This window comes from Varroa destructor, unplaced genomic scaffold, assembly GCF_002443255.2.
Source record: "Varroa destructor unplaced genomic scaffold, Vdes_3.0 BEIS01000005.1, whole genome shotgun sequence".
Taxonomy (NCBI): Eukaryota; Metazoa; Arthropoda; class Arachnida; order Mesostigmata; family Varroidae; genus Varroa; species Varroa destructor.
In genome coordinates, this window is record NW_019211458.1 from 40,083,170 (window position 1) to 40,098,995 (window position 15,826).

A 15,826-nucleotide genomic window follows, 5' to 3' on the forward strand; every position below is an offset into this window, starting at 1 on the left:
AGAGAGCAATTGTTTAGGTACGATCGATTCGTAATACAATGGACTATTGAGCTATAGTAACCGTTATCGACAGAGAGAAGAATCGAGACGCAATAATAAAAAATGTTTTACAAACAAGATCAGGCTTTTTTTTCAAACTTCCTGCCCTGAGGATCTTTGTTAATCCGTGTTCAGTAATCGTCCTTAGTTTGCATAGCTCCACAGCTATCCAATATGGCTTTACATTGTTCAAATCGCCTAAATAAAAAAGCTATACATAATTACTACTTGACTCGAAAAAAAAAACCGATCGACAACAAATCACCTGGTATAAGGTGCAACCGCGAAGCGAGCCAACGCATAACCCACTTGCGTACAGCCCGAGACCCGCATTTTTTTTGTGATAACATACGACCATTGAAAAACAGCACGAATTATCACGCAACGGCTAGCTGGGCTGGGCTGGGCTGGGCTCAGCTGACCTAGGCTTGTTTGGCAGAAATGCAGGAAAACGACTAGTTACCGTCTACAAACTGCCGAATGCTAAACTCGTCCGTATATAGTGTCTTAACATTGATTCAAAAGGAAAATGCTATAGTTTTAGATAGGTGATCAAAGATATGTATAAACTGCGCATGTACGCTGCATAGATGAGGTATCGAGGATATACCTGTGATTGCCAATGGCAGGTAGTAGTACGTTGTCAAACAAAACGCAATATAAGGAAACTCGCAGATTTACGGCTGTGCGATTATCAAATCGATCGCCGGGTTTAACTTCATATGTAATCATGGTCTAATTGTTTCACTTATAATATCATTTTACTGTATCTTCTTCTTCTTCTTCTTCTTCTTCTTACGCTGACCCAGGTATTCTAAGTTACATTGTGGTTGCTCTGTCTTTAATCAGTGCCATCGTTTCGGTAGTAATAGTAGAAATAGTGACTGGAATATTAGAAAAATTAATTGTTTCACGTTCTCAGATTATAGCGTTACGTATCTCGGATACGCCGCAGGTTCCGATTCGACTGAGGGGACCTGGCTCGTTAGCAGTTTACTCAATTCAAAATTAGCTTTTGATATATGTACATGTTTTTAGTAGTAATATTAATACTATAGGAGAAATTACTCTGTCTTTATAATTAGTCAGTAACAATACGACAGATGTGTGCACTCATTATAGTACAACCGTGTCCGCATAATCCATAGAATGTAGAAATAGTTTGCGCAAGTTTTCTCACCATCCTAGCCACTTCGAAGCGTTCCTTTAATCTACATAAATTAGCATATACATATCCTTAGGGAAGCTGTATTGAAGCAAATTTAGTGATACGTCGAACTTTCTGCTGACACTAATGGATGGTTTGTTTTTGGCTTGACACGTATGTCTGATGGACACAATTTTTTTTAAATCCGAAAACCTTCCTCAGATGCAAAGTAAATCAAACCATATTTGAGGTGATGGGGGGGAGCAGATAGTATCTTCCGGAAGTGTTCATTATAGTCATCACAATCCTTCCCTTGTATATATGGCTGTACGAATTTTTGAAGGCATCGAATATTTTTTTTTTGATCGTAGGCTATTTTGGTGGGACATTTTTGAAAAATTTTACTTGTGACGCTAAACTGAGACTTATAAGACGAGTGATAAAAATTTTGAGCCAACCACGAATCACAGGCAAGATGGTATTTAACAGGTAATTAAATGTATGCACTTATAAGAAACGTACTCGGATATTTTTTCTGTCCTATTTTTTCCGTGTGATCTTTAGCATATGCAGATTGAAATCGGTAGTGCACTGTCAAACCGGTTAAATGAACGAATCTATCGACGAGTGTTAAATGAAACCTGTGGCCCATAACCGGCCCAGGTATCATTTGTCTTTTGAACTTTTGGACAAGGACGCAATCAGGACGATCTCAGTAGAAAGCGCTCCGACTGGGAAACTATTAGCCTTTCGACGAAATTAGCAGGTCAAACATTGAACAAATCAACAATTGCTTCTGCCGTCACTATTGTTATCGTTGCAAACTGCTTGGAGTCGTTTCTTGCATAGGCTTTGAGTCAAGCTTCCTTTCTCTGCCTTCAATAACTGTTTCCCTCTATTTCTGCTACAAAGTATATATATATATATATATATATATATATGCTTACTGCATCTGCGTATTATCAAGTCAATATTATTACCTTCTCGAAATTCTCTAACGATCGTGTCGATCGTCTGTTCTAAGTTCTGTTTGAATAAGTTTCGTTGTTTTTTATTCGCTGTTTTTTTACAGTGGTGATTTCGACAATAGGCGCTCGAATTGCCCCAGTTGCTGCCGTAATTGATGTTCCTGTTTTTTCGTCGTCGTTCAAACTGTTAGTTATGTCCGTTTTGGCTTCTTGTGCATTACGTAGTAGTAGTAGTAGTAGTAGTAGTAGTTATCCTATATTATTGTAGGCGCTCGTGTTGCAACCGAGTTTGTGTGTACGAAAGTTTATGAAGAAACCGAAAAAGTGAAGCTCCAATTGTTGCCCTGGCATAAATTCGAAAAGGTTTGAAACGGTGTTCTGTGTGGCGCGAAAATGTCACTAGATGACTCTCTGTCACAGATAATTGCATGCTGGAATTTATGTCTGTTGTAAGTTTGGTTGCTGGGCGAGTGTCGAACATCGCAGCGTCATGGACCAGACACCTTCAGATATAAGTATTAATTTTACAACGAACTTCATCAGAAAATAATTCGGTATCAGTGTCATTTGAAGTAAAGTCACGCCGGAACTTCTTGAAGCATTTCAAATAAAAATGCCGAAAGAATGGGGCTACTTATATCATAACTGTTCCGTAGCTCGGTGAATACTGACTTCGTAGTTCATAGACAAAACTGTATCCTACATTAAAAGTAGCTAGTAGGGTTAGACATCGCAACAAGGGTTATACTAAAAGCTAGCTTCCACATAAAAACGTACGACACAAACTGCAAAGATAGGTGGGTATTTGATCCAGTTCGCAGGTACTTGTTCGAGATACTATTATTATTATTTGCTCCATCGTATGTTTTATAGCCAAAAACACTTGTTATGTTCCTTCTTGTCGTTCGCTGGCTTGACGTGAGTCTGGTGAACTCTGTTGCTGAAGCAGGTATACGTGTTGTTAAAATCGTACAATACTTGTAATTCTACGCATATGTGTACGTGCGTGTGCGTGGGCGTGCGTGTGTGTGTGTGTGTGTGTGTGTGTGTGTGTGTGTGTGTGTGTGTGTGTGTGTGTGTGTGTGTGTGTGTGTGTGTGTGTGTGTGTGTGTGTGTGTGTGTGTGTGTGTGTGTGTGTGTGTGTGTGTGTGTGTGTGTGTGTGTGTGTGTGTGTGTGTGTGTGTGTGTGTGTGTGTGTGTGTGTGTGTGTGTGTGTGTGTGTGTGTGTGTGTGTGTGTGTGTGTGTGTGTGTGTGTGTGTGTGTGTGTGTGTGTGTGTAATAACATTGCCCAGTGGTTGCTTTTCTAATACTATAACAAATAGCACCATTGGGCTTAGACTAACTAATTAATTACCCAATTTCTTTAATTTTCCGTTCCATATCTGCACCAGGCGCCTAATAAATATTAAAAAGGATCGAAGAAACTACTCTCTTTCTCAGGTGATTTATAATACTTTACAGTGGGTTTTCTCATCGTCATCGTCACTGCTGTTACCTTAATGTATATATATATATATATATATATATATATATATATATATAATAATGTGAATTTCTTGTTGTAGATGTTAACAGCGGCAAAAGTGTGTCATCATTATTGTAAGCTGGTCGTTGTATAAATCACTTTTATCATAATAATAATAATAATAGTTATAGTAAAACCATAGCCACTTATCACGCGACGTTAAATATATATATATATATATATATATATAACGTGTCCATATCGAGAGAAAAACAAGCTTCCTACGAAATATGTTTTTTCCGTATTTAATAACGATTTTATGGATGATCGTGGTTTCGTTGTGAATTGTATAGTTGCGTGTTGCTGCTGCTGTATCTACAGATCCGTATATATTTTATTATCAGATTGATTAATTGTGATTCGTTATGTGACATAATTCCTAGTTATCAATCGCGAACTTGATACGAACAGGTGAGTAACGGCACGTTTCCAGGATGGTCCAGCATCCAGGATGGTCTTCAGGGAAAAATGTGGCGGTGGTGCGGCGGATTACATCATAAGTTAGCACAGTTTTTTTACATGTAGTCGGAATACACATTGTAGCGGTCGAAAGCGTGTATCCCGTTACATCCATTCAGCAATAAGAACCCCACGTGAGCGGTTTAATGAGCGTGTGTCAACGTAGTTCGCTCTGCGACCACGAAAATATATTAGGCGATCTATAAAATGGTTAGGGCAAGCAAAACCATGAGATAGGACGGTCGTCAGCGTCAAGTTAGCATGGCAAAACACGGTGTCGCTTGGATGCTTATAGTTATGCTGGAAGGGGTCAGAGCAGCGTGTTTCAACCTTGTCCACTACTAGTTTGTTTTACCCGGAAAACGTTCCAAATACATTTTTCTGCACAATCTTGTCTATGGCTGAACGATAACTAGAGAAAGATATCAATCCTTTACTTTGTTCAGACATCGTGTATTGTACAGGGATGCTGCAAGCTTTCGAGTGGGGATCAGGCTTGACATTACCGTTATAAGAAATTAGGACAGCGTATACTGTACGAAACGATAACGGTGCCCGTACGAACAACGATAACCATAGGTATGATTTCACAGTATTTCAAACAATATTTGTAGCTAAATATTATTAGGTAGGCGCTCAATCTGCCAGCAATTGGTAAATAAGGAATTTATCATGTCTCTCACTATGACAAGTGGGTGTACTTTCGTAGTTGTTATTGATTTGTATTACTATCGATTTTTTTTTTATTATTACTCTGACATGACGGTGATGACCGATTAAAACGTGATACGTGAAGAAGGTGTTAGTTATCGTTATATATGTTGTTTTCTTCCTTGATCGAAACGCTCGTCAAAATGTTTAACTACGTAGATATATATACATGCATATATGTTACAGGCGAAATGCTTATATGGCGAGCCACCACTAACGTAAGCTTTCCGGGTCTTCTGACGACCATAGGAGCGCTCAGTATAAAGGTAGTTGTCATCGGTTTGTTGATAACTTCGCCATACAATTTTTCGCATTTTCACTAGCTTTCATAGGATATAATTGTTGTTAGTCGTTACTAAAAGATCGCAAAGATATAAATATGTTGCGACAACAGTGTTTGTTTGCCAGCTATAACATGGCAGACATAAACCGCTATTTAAAATGTATTTATAATGTACTGTGATCGCTAAAGCGCATTCTAGGTCAAGAAATTTATAATAATAACATCGTCAGTGTTATTACACGAATGAGCTGCCGCTTGCGGCGCGTACACGTAAATATCTGTATGTATGTGTGTCTAGCGAGTACCAAACTGTGCAACTGCTAAAAATGATGAGTATTACCCCCTCTGATAAATCTGAAGCCGACCAGATAGCGAAAGATTCGAGCCGATTCAGCTTTTGCTGCTGTTGCTGCTAATCCTGCTGATGCTGCCACTATGAAAACAGAAATCCGCCACATCTTTGGACGCTTAGACGATCAATACCGATCGATCAAGGAAGAAGCTTACGAGGACCCCAGTATAGAAGCAGAGAAAAAAGGAGAGTCTAGTTGAACAACAACGATTTGTTGCTATGTTGTTGCGGTCATTGCTAATTAGGCAAGCTAGCAATCATCAGATTAGCATTTTCATTAAGATAGAAGTTAGATTTATAAGCGAGTTCCCCATGCGACCATCCTGGATCACGTTGGTATCAGTTTCTTATGCCACTGACCGAGGCTAGGCTGAGAATGACCAGGCAGACGGCATCTACCACCAAAAGCTGGCCGTTAGGGCTAGATTTCATTTCATTGAAGCATTCGAAAATGTTTAGCGACTCCTTTTTCGACATTTTGATCTTTTTCTCGTCGTCTTTCCCTCGATGCCTCTGAGGCAGATGCTTTTTCCGTTTCGAAGTAGACACCATCATCGATTCTGGCGCACGCACCACCGTTTTCCGCAGTTGTTTTGGTTTGGTTGTGCCGCTGCTTTCCAAACGGCTGTTCTCGATGTAAAAGCTAAATGTCAGCATGTTGAAATGCCACCACGCAGGATTGGAGTCAGGCAGACCGTCGAAAGTTTTATTGTTTCTATTACAATCACTATTTTTATAATTATCATGTTGTTCTTCTCCCACTGAGGTCCATGCAGCTACCCGGCAGTCCCCTGGACCCAAGCACAACAAACAACGCCGAAGATTCGAACCGCCGTCGGTGCTTGGCGCATGTACCAAAAATATACGTATATATCAACATACAAATATGCTATCTATATATATATATATATATATATATATATATATATGCCTACTCGAGGTACCCCTTCAGGTCTCTCCTTCAGTTCCTTAGATTTCATTTCAATTATTGTTCTATTAAATAATCAACGTTCTCGTTTTCATCCTCGAAATGTACCCCTTAGTAGATGGGTCAAACAATTCTGCACAATTTCATTCTAGTTGGTTTTGCCTTTGCTATTGCACATTAACGGGGTAATTATTTTGTCGGCGGTTGTCTCCTTGATAGTCATCGATATAGGGGTCACACCAATCGTCCTGCTCCATGGCGTAGCCCCGACTGGGCGCTGGCGGATATCCTCGCGAGTCTCTTTGGTGCGGGCCGTGGCTGCCATGAGTCCTGTGGTGTCCGCTGTGATGTCCTCCATCGTGATCGGGAGGACTGGCCGGAGGGCTATCGTAACCATGGTGGTATGGTGACGGGATCGGTGGGGGTGGACCCCGTTGTTCGTGTTGACTCCTTCCCGATGGTACGCCTGCTTGATGATGCTGATGATGATGCGTCTGCTGTTGATAGTACTGATTATACTCGTCACTGCCCGGCGATGAAATCTAGAATGAGAAGCGGGGCAGAAACACAAGTTGTTAGTAAGTCCATCATCAAGACAGTGGTGTGGAAGGTAACTATACAGGATGATTGCCATTGCGTATGGTGTCACACAGTTAAACAGTGTGGTACGATTGAAAACTTAATCAAAAAAAAAATTACGCGAACAAGTTCGGTAGTGCAGCGTTGAAACGAAATAATTACCGTTGCTCCGTACAGATATACGATGTCCTGAAATGTGAGTAAGGCAAATGCCCCACAAACGGAATTGGCATAAAGCATTGGCCTGACGATAAACGGCCAGTTAAGAGAACGAAACGGTTCGGACAGTCAATGGTAATACAGCCGTTTTGTCAATCTAGCAGAACTATAAGTGCACATGCTGTACATTAAAGCAAGACCCCGGAAGACGCACTCCCCGTTTATGCCTCAACAAATCTACAAATTGTGCATGCTTGCTCCTTCATATCTGTGCGAAGGCTTTAATGGTGCAGTGAATTTAGATGTACAAAAACCAAAGAAATTACTGCAACTAATTCGAATCTGTTAAATGTTAGAGCCCCCTGGCGGACGTCGGGCAAAATTGAATAAAATAAGTATAAGTATAATAAAATAAGTAAGTATCAAAGTTGACATAAGATGCACATTTAAATAGCTTCTTTTTTTGTTTTTCTTCAAATTACAACTGAAGTGACAAGGTGTCTCGGAGACATAACGTAAGTATCCATAGTAATTTCCATATACAGGCGATGTCACAGACTATTCGTATGGTCAGTATGGAAAACGATTGAGGTCGGCATGGGAAAACTGCTTTTCAATTGTAGCCAACATTATCAAATAACTTAATGGAATGGAAATTTAAGGTAGAATGATATAGATCGAGTAAATTCGTGTGCCACTCATAACGCACGACATCCATTATACTATCATTTCATATCTCCAAAAAACCCGCACGTGCTCTATAATACCTGATGTTCTACTTTTATATAAACCGTAATTTGGTAAAGATTTTCTCTGTAATGTGGTTAACATATGAAAATCAGCCAATGGTTTTGTCTTGTACTGCTCTATTTTCAGCATTTACTAATATGGCTAACTTGATTCTCGATGACGTTCTCGTGATTCATTGATAGCTTCAAAGAATAGGTTACGTAGAATTTGAAGATGGCCGGTCGTTCAACTGTGCACCCATGTGTGTCTGATAGAAACAGTTATTGTAGCGGTAAAGTAGGATGCAAGGTCATGGAATTAGGCAGGGGTAACACATTTTATTGAAAATAAATGAAAACAAGTAGTAGCTGTCGTAGCAGTGGCTGTTAAAAAGAGAATTCACTGAAGAAAATAACTATTTTGGATTCCTGCTGTTATCGATATTCCGGTTGTAGTAATAGTGAGAGACAGTCACTGGTTCGTGCGCCAGCAACACAGGTGAGTTCAAGTTGAGCTGCGAAGGTTAGTTACCTCGACACGAGGGCGGATGGGCAGAGTTGAGGAGTCGTGGTAGAAGTTCTGGTCTGAAGTTCTATTGTGGAAGTGGTCGGGTGATTGGAGTTGGTCATGGAGATGGTTGCTACGGTGGTCAGGATGAAGTCTCGGGTGGTGGGATGAAAAGGGTTGGTAGTGTCTCGAATTGGGGGGTGGGGTGAAGTTTTGGCTGTGGCCTCGATAGTCTCGCTGGCCACGATTATGGATATCGGAGGTAGAATGATGCTCAGATTGATACTGATGCGGATGCTGTTGTTGGTGTTGTTGTTGTTGTTGATGAGGATGGCTGTGATGATAACTGTTGTTTTCATGTACGGGGTGTCCAGGATGGCCTGTAATAGGCCTTACCATATGTGCCCCGGAGCTCATCTGAGAGTGGTCGAGTGGGGACTGCACGTGGGGCACGTTGCTCCCGTGCCGATTCGTCGCGTGCGTGGCATGATGCGAGCTGCCGCTCGGCTGAGGCTGTGCCAGACTCTGCACGATGATAGGCGGATGCGTGGCACGCCAGTACGCCTCGAGAAATTCGGCCAGGTGTTCGCACGCCTCTTCCAATTGGTTCTCATCTAATATCACATCGAAAAGCTCCTACAAAATCATCGACATGGAAAAGAACATATGTGTATGATATAAAGAGACATAGGCACTTCTCCACAGAACTAACCTTGCAACATGACCGCTGTCAACACCTTATCACCGATCCGATGATGCTGTGAAAGCCTACTTACATCGAGACTTCGTTTAATAAAGATCCAATATATCGGTATGATTAATAAAACGAATCAACTGGATCATTGGCTGGGTAATTTGCAACTGCTAAGGGTATAAGATGCGGTAGAGTTATTGAAAATGTTCAAGAGAATTTAAATATTAATACGACATGATGCCACTTACTAATCCTGCACTCGTTCGACGTGAAGGTGTTCATCCGATCACTGCGTCTATCCCAGACATACTAACGTGCTTGAGCTTTCGCTTTCGTTCACTGTATTGTGATGATCATGATTTGTTACAATGTTCGGTTCCATTTTTTGTCGGAGGAGCGCTATTCTTAGGCTGACGAATAAGACACTGAATCAATCTAAGTCTCAACCTACTCACCGGACTACACTGTGCTAACTTTTCAGCAGCGACCATCTGTACGTTTAGATTGCGACTTTGTGACTTTCCTCGAGACTTGATTAATCGTTGAAGCACTTTCGGCGAAGAGATCTTCACGTAGACCATGATTGGCGCAAGCGAGGTCTTCGCTAGTTGTGACGGGTGATTTATCGTATCACAATCCAACACCTGCGAAACGCAAGAACCAAAAATTTCGATGCGTCAATTTTCACTATTACAATCGCCCGAGTGACGAGCAACACTGAGATGGTTCTAAGAAACAGAAAAGCATCTTATATTATTACACATATAATAGGCATTTCGGCCACATGGCAGTGACAGAAAACATGACAGGCTTTCCTATATTCGGTTTTGATTATTTAGTATCGTATACAAATTATTAAGATATAATGTGTTTTATAGAAATACAACGACCCCCTACTGCGCCTAGATGTTTGAATATTGCATATTTGAAGTTTAATTTGGAAGTGGACAATTTATCAGTACAGGACTTTTCGGTCGAGCCTTTTTCTAGGTATCAAACTTGGCCTATACCTACCACAAGCTGCAGGGTTCTGGCTAATTCAAATATACGTTCAATCTCGCTTTGAACTTCAGCTAGACATGAGGATCTTGAATTGGACCTCTCCATAATGGCTCGTTTGCTAGGATTATTCAGTAATGACCGCTTCGCCAACGAGATGTCCGCTGTTACGCGAGTAATAATGATTCTGGAAGGTCAAAGGCGAATATAGAAGGGTAGAATGAAAGAAAATGATCATGCCAGATTCGAATGGAACGATTGGCTGTCAAATCGTTTTATATCTTCACGCATCGCTGCATCGAAAATGACTAAAAAGCAAGCAATCCTTAGTTATCCTCACGGAAAGCTTTCCGTTTATATTTAAATTTTATGAAATATCTGACATTCACGTATTTAACTCCAGTTTCATATGTAACGACGAGGGCTTCGTTGATCTGACCTGTAATGGTTGGCCATGTAATGGCTAGGGCTCATCGAATGATTACCTCGCGTTACAACTGCATAAAACAAAGATAGTGACAAAGTCCCGAGATAGTGGACTTCGCTTCGAGCTACTTGATGTTCCGGCAGTAAGTTTTCAATGGACGTTTTGCTTTTGTCGATTTGTTCACTACTTACTTTCCTTCGAAGCGATGCTTAAGGAAGTCAAATAGCGCTTTCTGCATCATGTCGGTAACCTCGTAGCCCTTGAGAGAGGGACCGACCAACACGACGGGCCGCATCGATGGAACAACGTCGTACGGGGGAATGTTCTCGGCTTTCTTAAAGAACGGTTTCCGCTTCTCCTTATTTGGCGGGGGTGTTGTCAAAGACGCCCCTGGCCCGCCCTTTCCGCCGCCGCCGCCGCCGCGTGTACTATCGCTATCATCGCCGCCCATCTGGTTGTCCAGGCCATTCTGGTCGGGCGTCGGAGGGGTCGAACCTCTGGGAAACGAATCAACACACCGAATAGCGAAAAAAACCAGAACTCGACATAGTCACCATTAGCGGTAAGCCATAACTACAAGGTTACGGAAAAGTTCGTTTCGATGGATTACTCGATTGTTGACGTCTAGATTCTGCTTGCGTTGGAAAATGTCTGCCTCTAATCATTCACCGATAAAAATAAGTTCTGCGAGGCGACAACTAGGATTCATTGCGATAGCAGGAACGCAGTGTTTGCTTCTGCGATTATATACGTGTGTGCCATAACTATCTCCTGTTGATTTAATACTGTCCTGGAAACTCAGCGCTAAACTTACCTAGAGTAAAGTTTGGTGTTTCTTGTTTGGGACTGTTGCAGTCGAAGGTTTTCTAATTTAACTGGACTAGGAATAAAACCTATATCACATCCTTCCTTGACTAGGCGTCCGATCCACCAGTCGTTATTGTATTTCTCCTTTATGTGAAGAAAGTCTTTGACTCCTGCAATTGGCCAATACATTTAATACAGAAGGACTGCGCGGATGTGTAAGCCATGTTGACCCACTGTATTGCCCCCTGGTGGACTTTTTTCACTAAATAGCGGAAACTAAAGATCATGATTCTCAAATGAGAACGAATTGTTGGCATGATTTTTATATAGCACAGTCGCACGCTACCAGACGTTACGTAATTACGCCCAGTATCAAATGATATCATAACAGATACAAATCATAGAAATTCCCTTACTGTCGAAATGAAGTAGACAATAGTATCATCGAAGCATGCATTCGATTCATCGAATACCGATTGTATACTTACCGAATGAGATTGCACATCCATGCACTGGGGAGTCATCGTCGAGGCTGCCATCGTAGGCAACATTTGTCCGCACCGCAAATGCGACCGCCTTACTTTTAGCTTTCTCAAGTTGCTGTAACGCCTGCCTTTCAGTCTCCCGTCTCAGTGCCTCCCGTTCTTCATCGAGACTTAGATCTGAGGACGGCTGACTGTAGTTGGAGTCTGCAGAGCCCTGTAGTATATCGAATATCGGTGAAGAACAGTGTGTTAAGGGAAGCGAAAGCCGATCACGAAGACACATATAGGTGATGTCAGCGATAGCAGTTGCAGCAAATCAAAACCGAACTACTCCAGACAACTATCATGGACCTTGTAGCGCTAAAAGCTACCCGTCAACTTTGCGTTGCTCATTTAAATGTTCATATACAAATATATGGCGGCAATAAAAGGAAGCGTCATAACTGCACTAACAATAGCAGAAGCATTGCTAACACTGAAACGTCCCTAGTAAACATGCTGCCGTAAAGCGAAGATAAATCGAGAAGATAACGAATGAAAGCGTCGCATGCGTCAGCCAAAGAAATGTATTCCCGTCTATAGGTCTAGCTAATCACGATACGTGAAGACAGGAGGAACAATGCATAAGAAGGTCAGAAAAGTGGGATTCGATATTTGAAGAAAAGAAGGGGATGGAAAATGAGCTGGGATAATGTGTGTACTTGTGGGCAGGAAGCGAGAATTTATCGCGGTTGTTAGTTATTATGCAATCGTCTAAATAGATCAGGGTCATCCTTTCATCAAGAAGCAGCGGAAGGAGGCTAAAGTTGCATTGTTACGTATTTCTACGGGGAAAAATGAGGAACATCGCATCACATCCTTGCGTGTCGCTTCGCATTAGCAAAGCACCTAAGTAGGAGTCGACAATCTCTTGCTGTGTGCAACAATGGAGAGTGGGTATGTCAGTCTGTATATGGCGCTCCAGATCCGGCAGCACTCCTGAGGAAGGTTAGAAAGAGAATGAGTTTGTCTTCAAGCCGATGAGAGCACGGTTAGCGCACATGCTTGCTTTTTGTCAGTATCGTTGAGTCGTGTCACCTGATGCATGGTGAGCACTTCGCTCAAACCCGAGAACGAATCAGTTAAGATGAATGTATCGTAGGTGAGGACCTTAATTCAAGAAAGGATAGCACACTTCGTTTGTACATCGCCCCACCAAAACGGTTCGCCACTTTCCTGCCTCACCGTGTGCTTTTTCTAATAACCATCAAACATCAACTACTATTCACTAGTATTGGTGTTATTATCACGATTCTTAACATAACTGCCGATTGATTTTGGTATAAGCGATCAACTAAATGGCTAATGACAAAAACAAGAAGGAGAGGAAAGGTGCTGCCTTGGAATCCGCCAGATCGGAGTGTACCCGGTCAAGGCAAACTTTCGGATCCAAACATTGCAATTATCGATCATTCGGTTACTAATAAATCAATCAGTCTGCTATTACCAGAATCAGCTGATTACAAGAGTCAAACATACAATAAACAAGAGCTTGTCAGTCGTAAAACTTTTGCGCCGATTGTACATGTATGTGCATCCGGTCAGAAAATTCAATCCGACAGACTATCGGTCAGACCGATGGATATAACCGACAACACACGGACAATATGACGGTCTTAGATCAGATCAGACTCGAGCAACTTAGATCGATCGCAGGAGGTCGATCCTCACCTTTGTAAGCAGTGGTGCCCGATGACTTCGGTCGTGGGGTTCGCGTCGCATGACTTAGCCTGGCAGATTCGTCGCTCCGTCGAGCGGAGCAAACGAACGTCCGTTGGTGTCACTATGGCTACAGTACTGTACTGCTCACGACGTTAATGCTGTTGTGCGCTTTTGAGCGTGTCGTCTCTGTCTGTCACTGGTTGTTGACGTACGTGGTGAAGTCTGAAATTCCAGATCTCAGATCGATCCTCAGACGTGGCTGTTCTGCTTATTATCGTCCCATTAGCCAGGGATCGACATAGGGAAATCACGAAAATCGCTCCAAGACGGCCCGCCCGCACAATCCGCTTGAACATGGACACAACTGCACAGAGGTGTCTGACTGCTTACGTGCTGCGTATCTCTTGGACAGCGAAGCGAGATAGCAGACGACGATAATCTATAGCAGTATACATATTATGACATATTGAGAGAAACTGAGTCTCGGCTAGTAGTTGAATAGTGTAGAGTTGTGGAAATTGCAAGCTGCTTATTATAGCAGCAGTGATATTAACGGTTAGTTGTTGTACTTAGAGTTGTGGCGGTAGGTGTGGGTGAAGTAGCAGCGGTAATAGCTAACTGTAGTAATCTTCGTTCCCTCTGTTGTCTTGGTGTTGATTGGTGGTGCGTGGTAGCGGTGATAGGTGACTTCAGCCTATATTGTCATGGCGCTGAAGAAAACCAGGGTCGTACGAAGAGTAGCTTGCAGAAGGGATTTGCAGAAGCAGCCGTAGAATAGGCTTAGTAGGTGGCATCGGAGCAAATAGAGATATTGTTACTATATAGGAGCGTTCTGTTTTCGGCTTTTGTTGCTATTGTGGTTTACTGTCTCTGATTTAGGTAGATAGAGGTTTTGTTTGGCTGCTGGATCGCACGTGGTTACTCGCTTGGGTGAATCCGTCGTCGTCGACACGAACGTGAACACGTCGACGGGCGAATTGGAAGGAGGGGTCACAAGCGTTTAGGGGAATGAGTGCAAAGCAACGGTTTTTATGCAACGCAGCCGTCAACGGCGATCGTCGCTTTGGCAGGTCGGCTTTGTCTGCCCGGCGCGTTTACGATGATCCTGGTATACTTAAGCCGTCAACGGGCTGCTGCAATGATCAGATCAGATTAACAACGCAACTCGTTCAACATATTACGAACTATAAAACCAGCCAGCATACTGAACGACATACTATCAAGGAAAGTATGTTACAACCGCTGATCAAGCGCGAGATTACTACTATTATTAACCCGTTACCAACTGATGTTACGCTTATATGGACTGTTTAAAGGCGTTTCTAGTTTTCTTATTAAGATCTTACGAAGGTAGAAAAGCGAAGAAAGAAAGACAGCTACGCAGAGGGGGGAGGGAGAGGAGAGAGAGAGAGCGAGGGCAAATTTTCGATACGATCCGAACAATTTTATCGATTTCTTATAATTATTTAAGTATACGAGCAGTAAATACACGATTACGGTACGTGTTTATAAGAAAGGCAGCCTGCACGTAATTTCACCACGTGTGGCTTTCTAGAAGAATTAAAGGGACTGAGCGGGACGAGAGGAAAGGAAATGGCTGAAAGGGGCAGAAAGCGCTTTTGTCTTTTTAGAGAAAATATTCAATTATTTTGAACGAGCGGTAATGGAAGCTAAGTTTAAGTTTAAATTGGCGAAGAAGCAAAACAATGATGAATTGCTGAAAGGGAGGGAGCTGCCCCTGTGGAAAGTGGATAGTCCAGCATTGTGCAGTTGCGACGCTCCTCTTTGCCTCAAGGTGGTAATTCGTGCTGCATCTAGTGAACTCCAATACCAGTAGGATGGTGTTGACCCACACTGATGCCGTAGTCGCAAATAGCCCTCAGCCTTAAGGTACAATAGCGGGAGCGGTGATCGAGACGACCTTATAAAACGCCACCACAGAAATTCGAGGCCCGCAGAAATGGAGTACGCGCATATACTGAGATATAATAGAATGGAATGTAGATCTTATCTAAATTGATTAGAGACCTAATGAACACGCGCACTATACTCCTACCGATAAAAATGGCTTACGCTGCTAAAAACGTAAACGTTGGATAATTGTGGAAGAGAAACTGACCTATCTACTGAAAGGCACTTCGTCGATGAATTGCATTTGTTTGTAATTTATGTTTAATATCTACAAGAAGTAGAAATACTACTGCTACGCGAGTCGAAGGTATAGGCGCGCTCAGCAGGCGCAAGTTGCTCTGGAGTAGAAACGAAAGGTCATAGAATCAAGTGGAGAACAGTACACGACAAATGCGAGATAGGCATATATATATAT

At 42.2% G+C, this 15,826-nt stretch overlaps 1 protein-coding gene across 8 annotated transcripts in view; it reads right to left on the reverse strand.

The window, feature by feature from the left end:
• Window positions 1–6,164: 6,164 nt before the first annotated feature.
• The window catches only part of Ca-beta (Calcium channel protein beta subunit), a 13,858-nt gene continuing 4,196 nt past the window's right edge, over window positions 6,165–15,826 (reverse strand). For 6 of the 8 annotated variants that reach the window (XM_022807948.2, XM_022807946.2, XM_022807945.2 and 3 more), the window contains 7 exons: window positions 11,803–12,013; window positions 11,322–11,484; window positions 10,699–11,004; window positions 10,096–10,267; window positions 9,537–9,725; window positions 8,412–9,023; window positions 6,165–6,955 (listed from right to left, as the gene is read on the reverse strand). In XM_022807948.2, coding sequence (XP_022663683.1) covers window positions 6,581–6,955; window positions 8,412–9,023; window positions 9,537–9,725; window positions 10,096–10,267; window positions 10,699–11,004; window positions 11,322–11,484; window positions 11,803–12,013 — 2,028 coding nt within the window. In that variant the 3' untranslated portion in view covers window positions 6,165–6,580. Of the gene's footprint in view, window positions 6,956–8,411; window positions 9,024–9,536; window positions 9,726–10,095; window positions 10,268–10,698; window positions 11,005–11,321; window positions 11,485–11,802; window positions 12,014–13,509; window positions 14,634–15,826 lie in introns of those variants that run through there. The other 2 variants (XM_022807949.2, XM_022807953.2) reach the window with 2 other exon arrangements.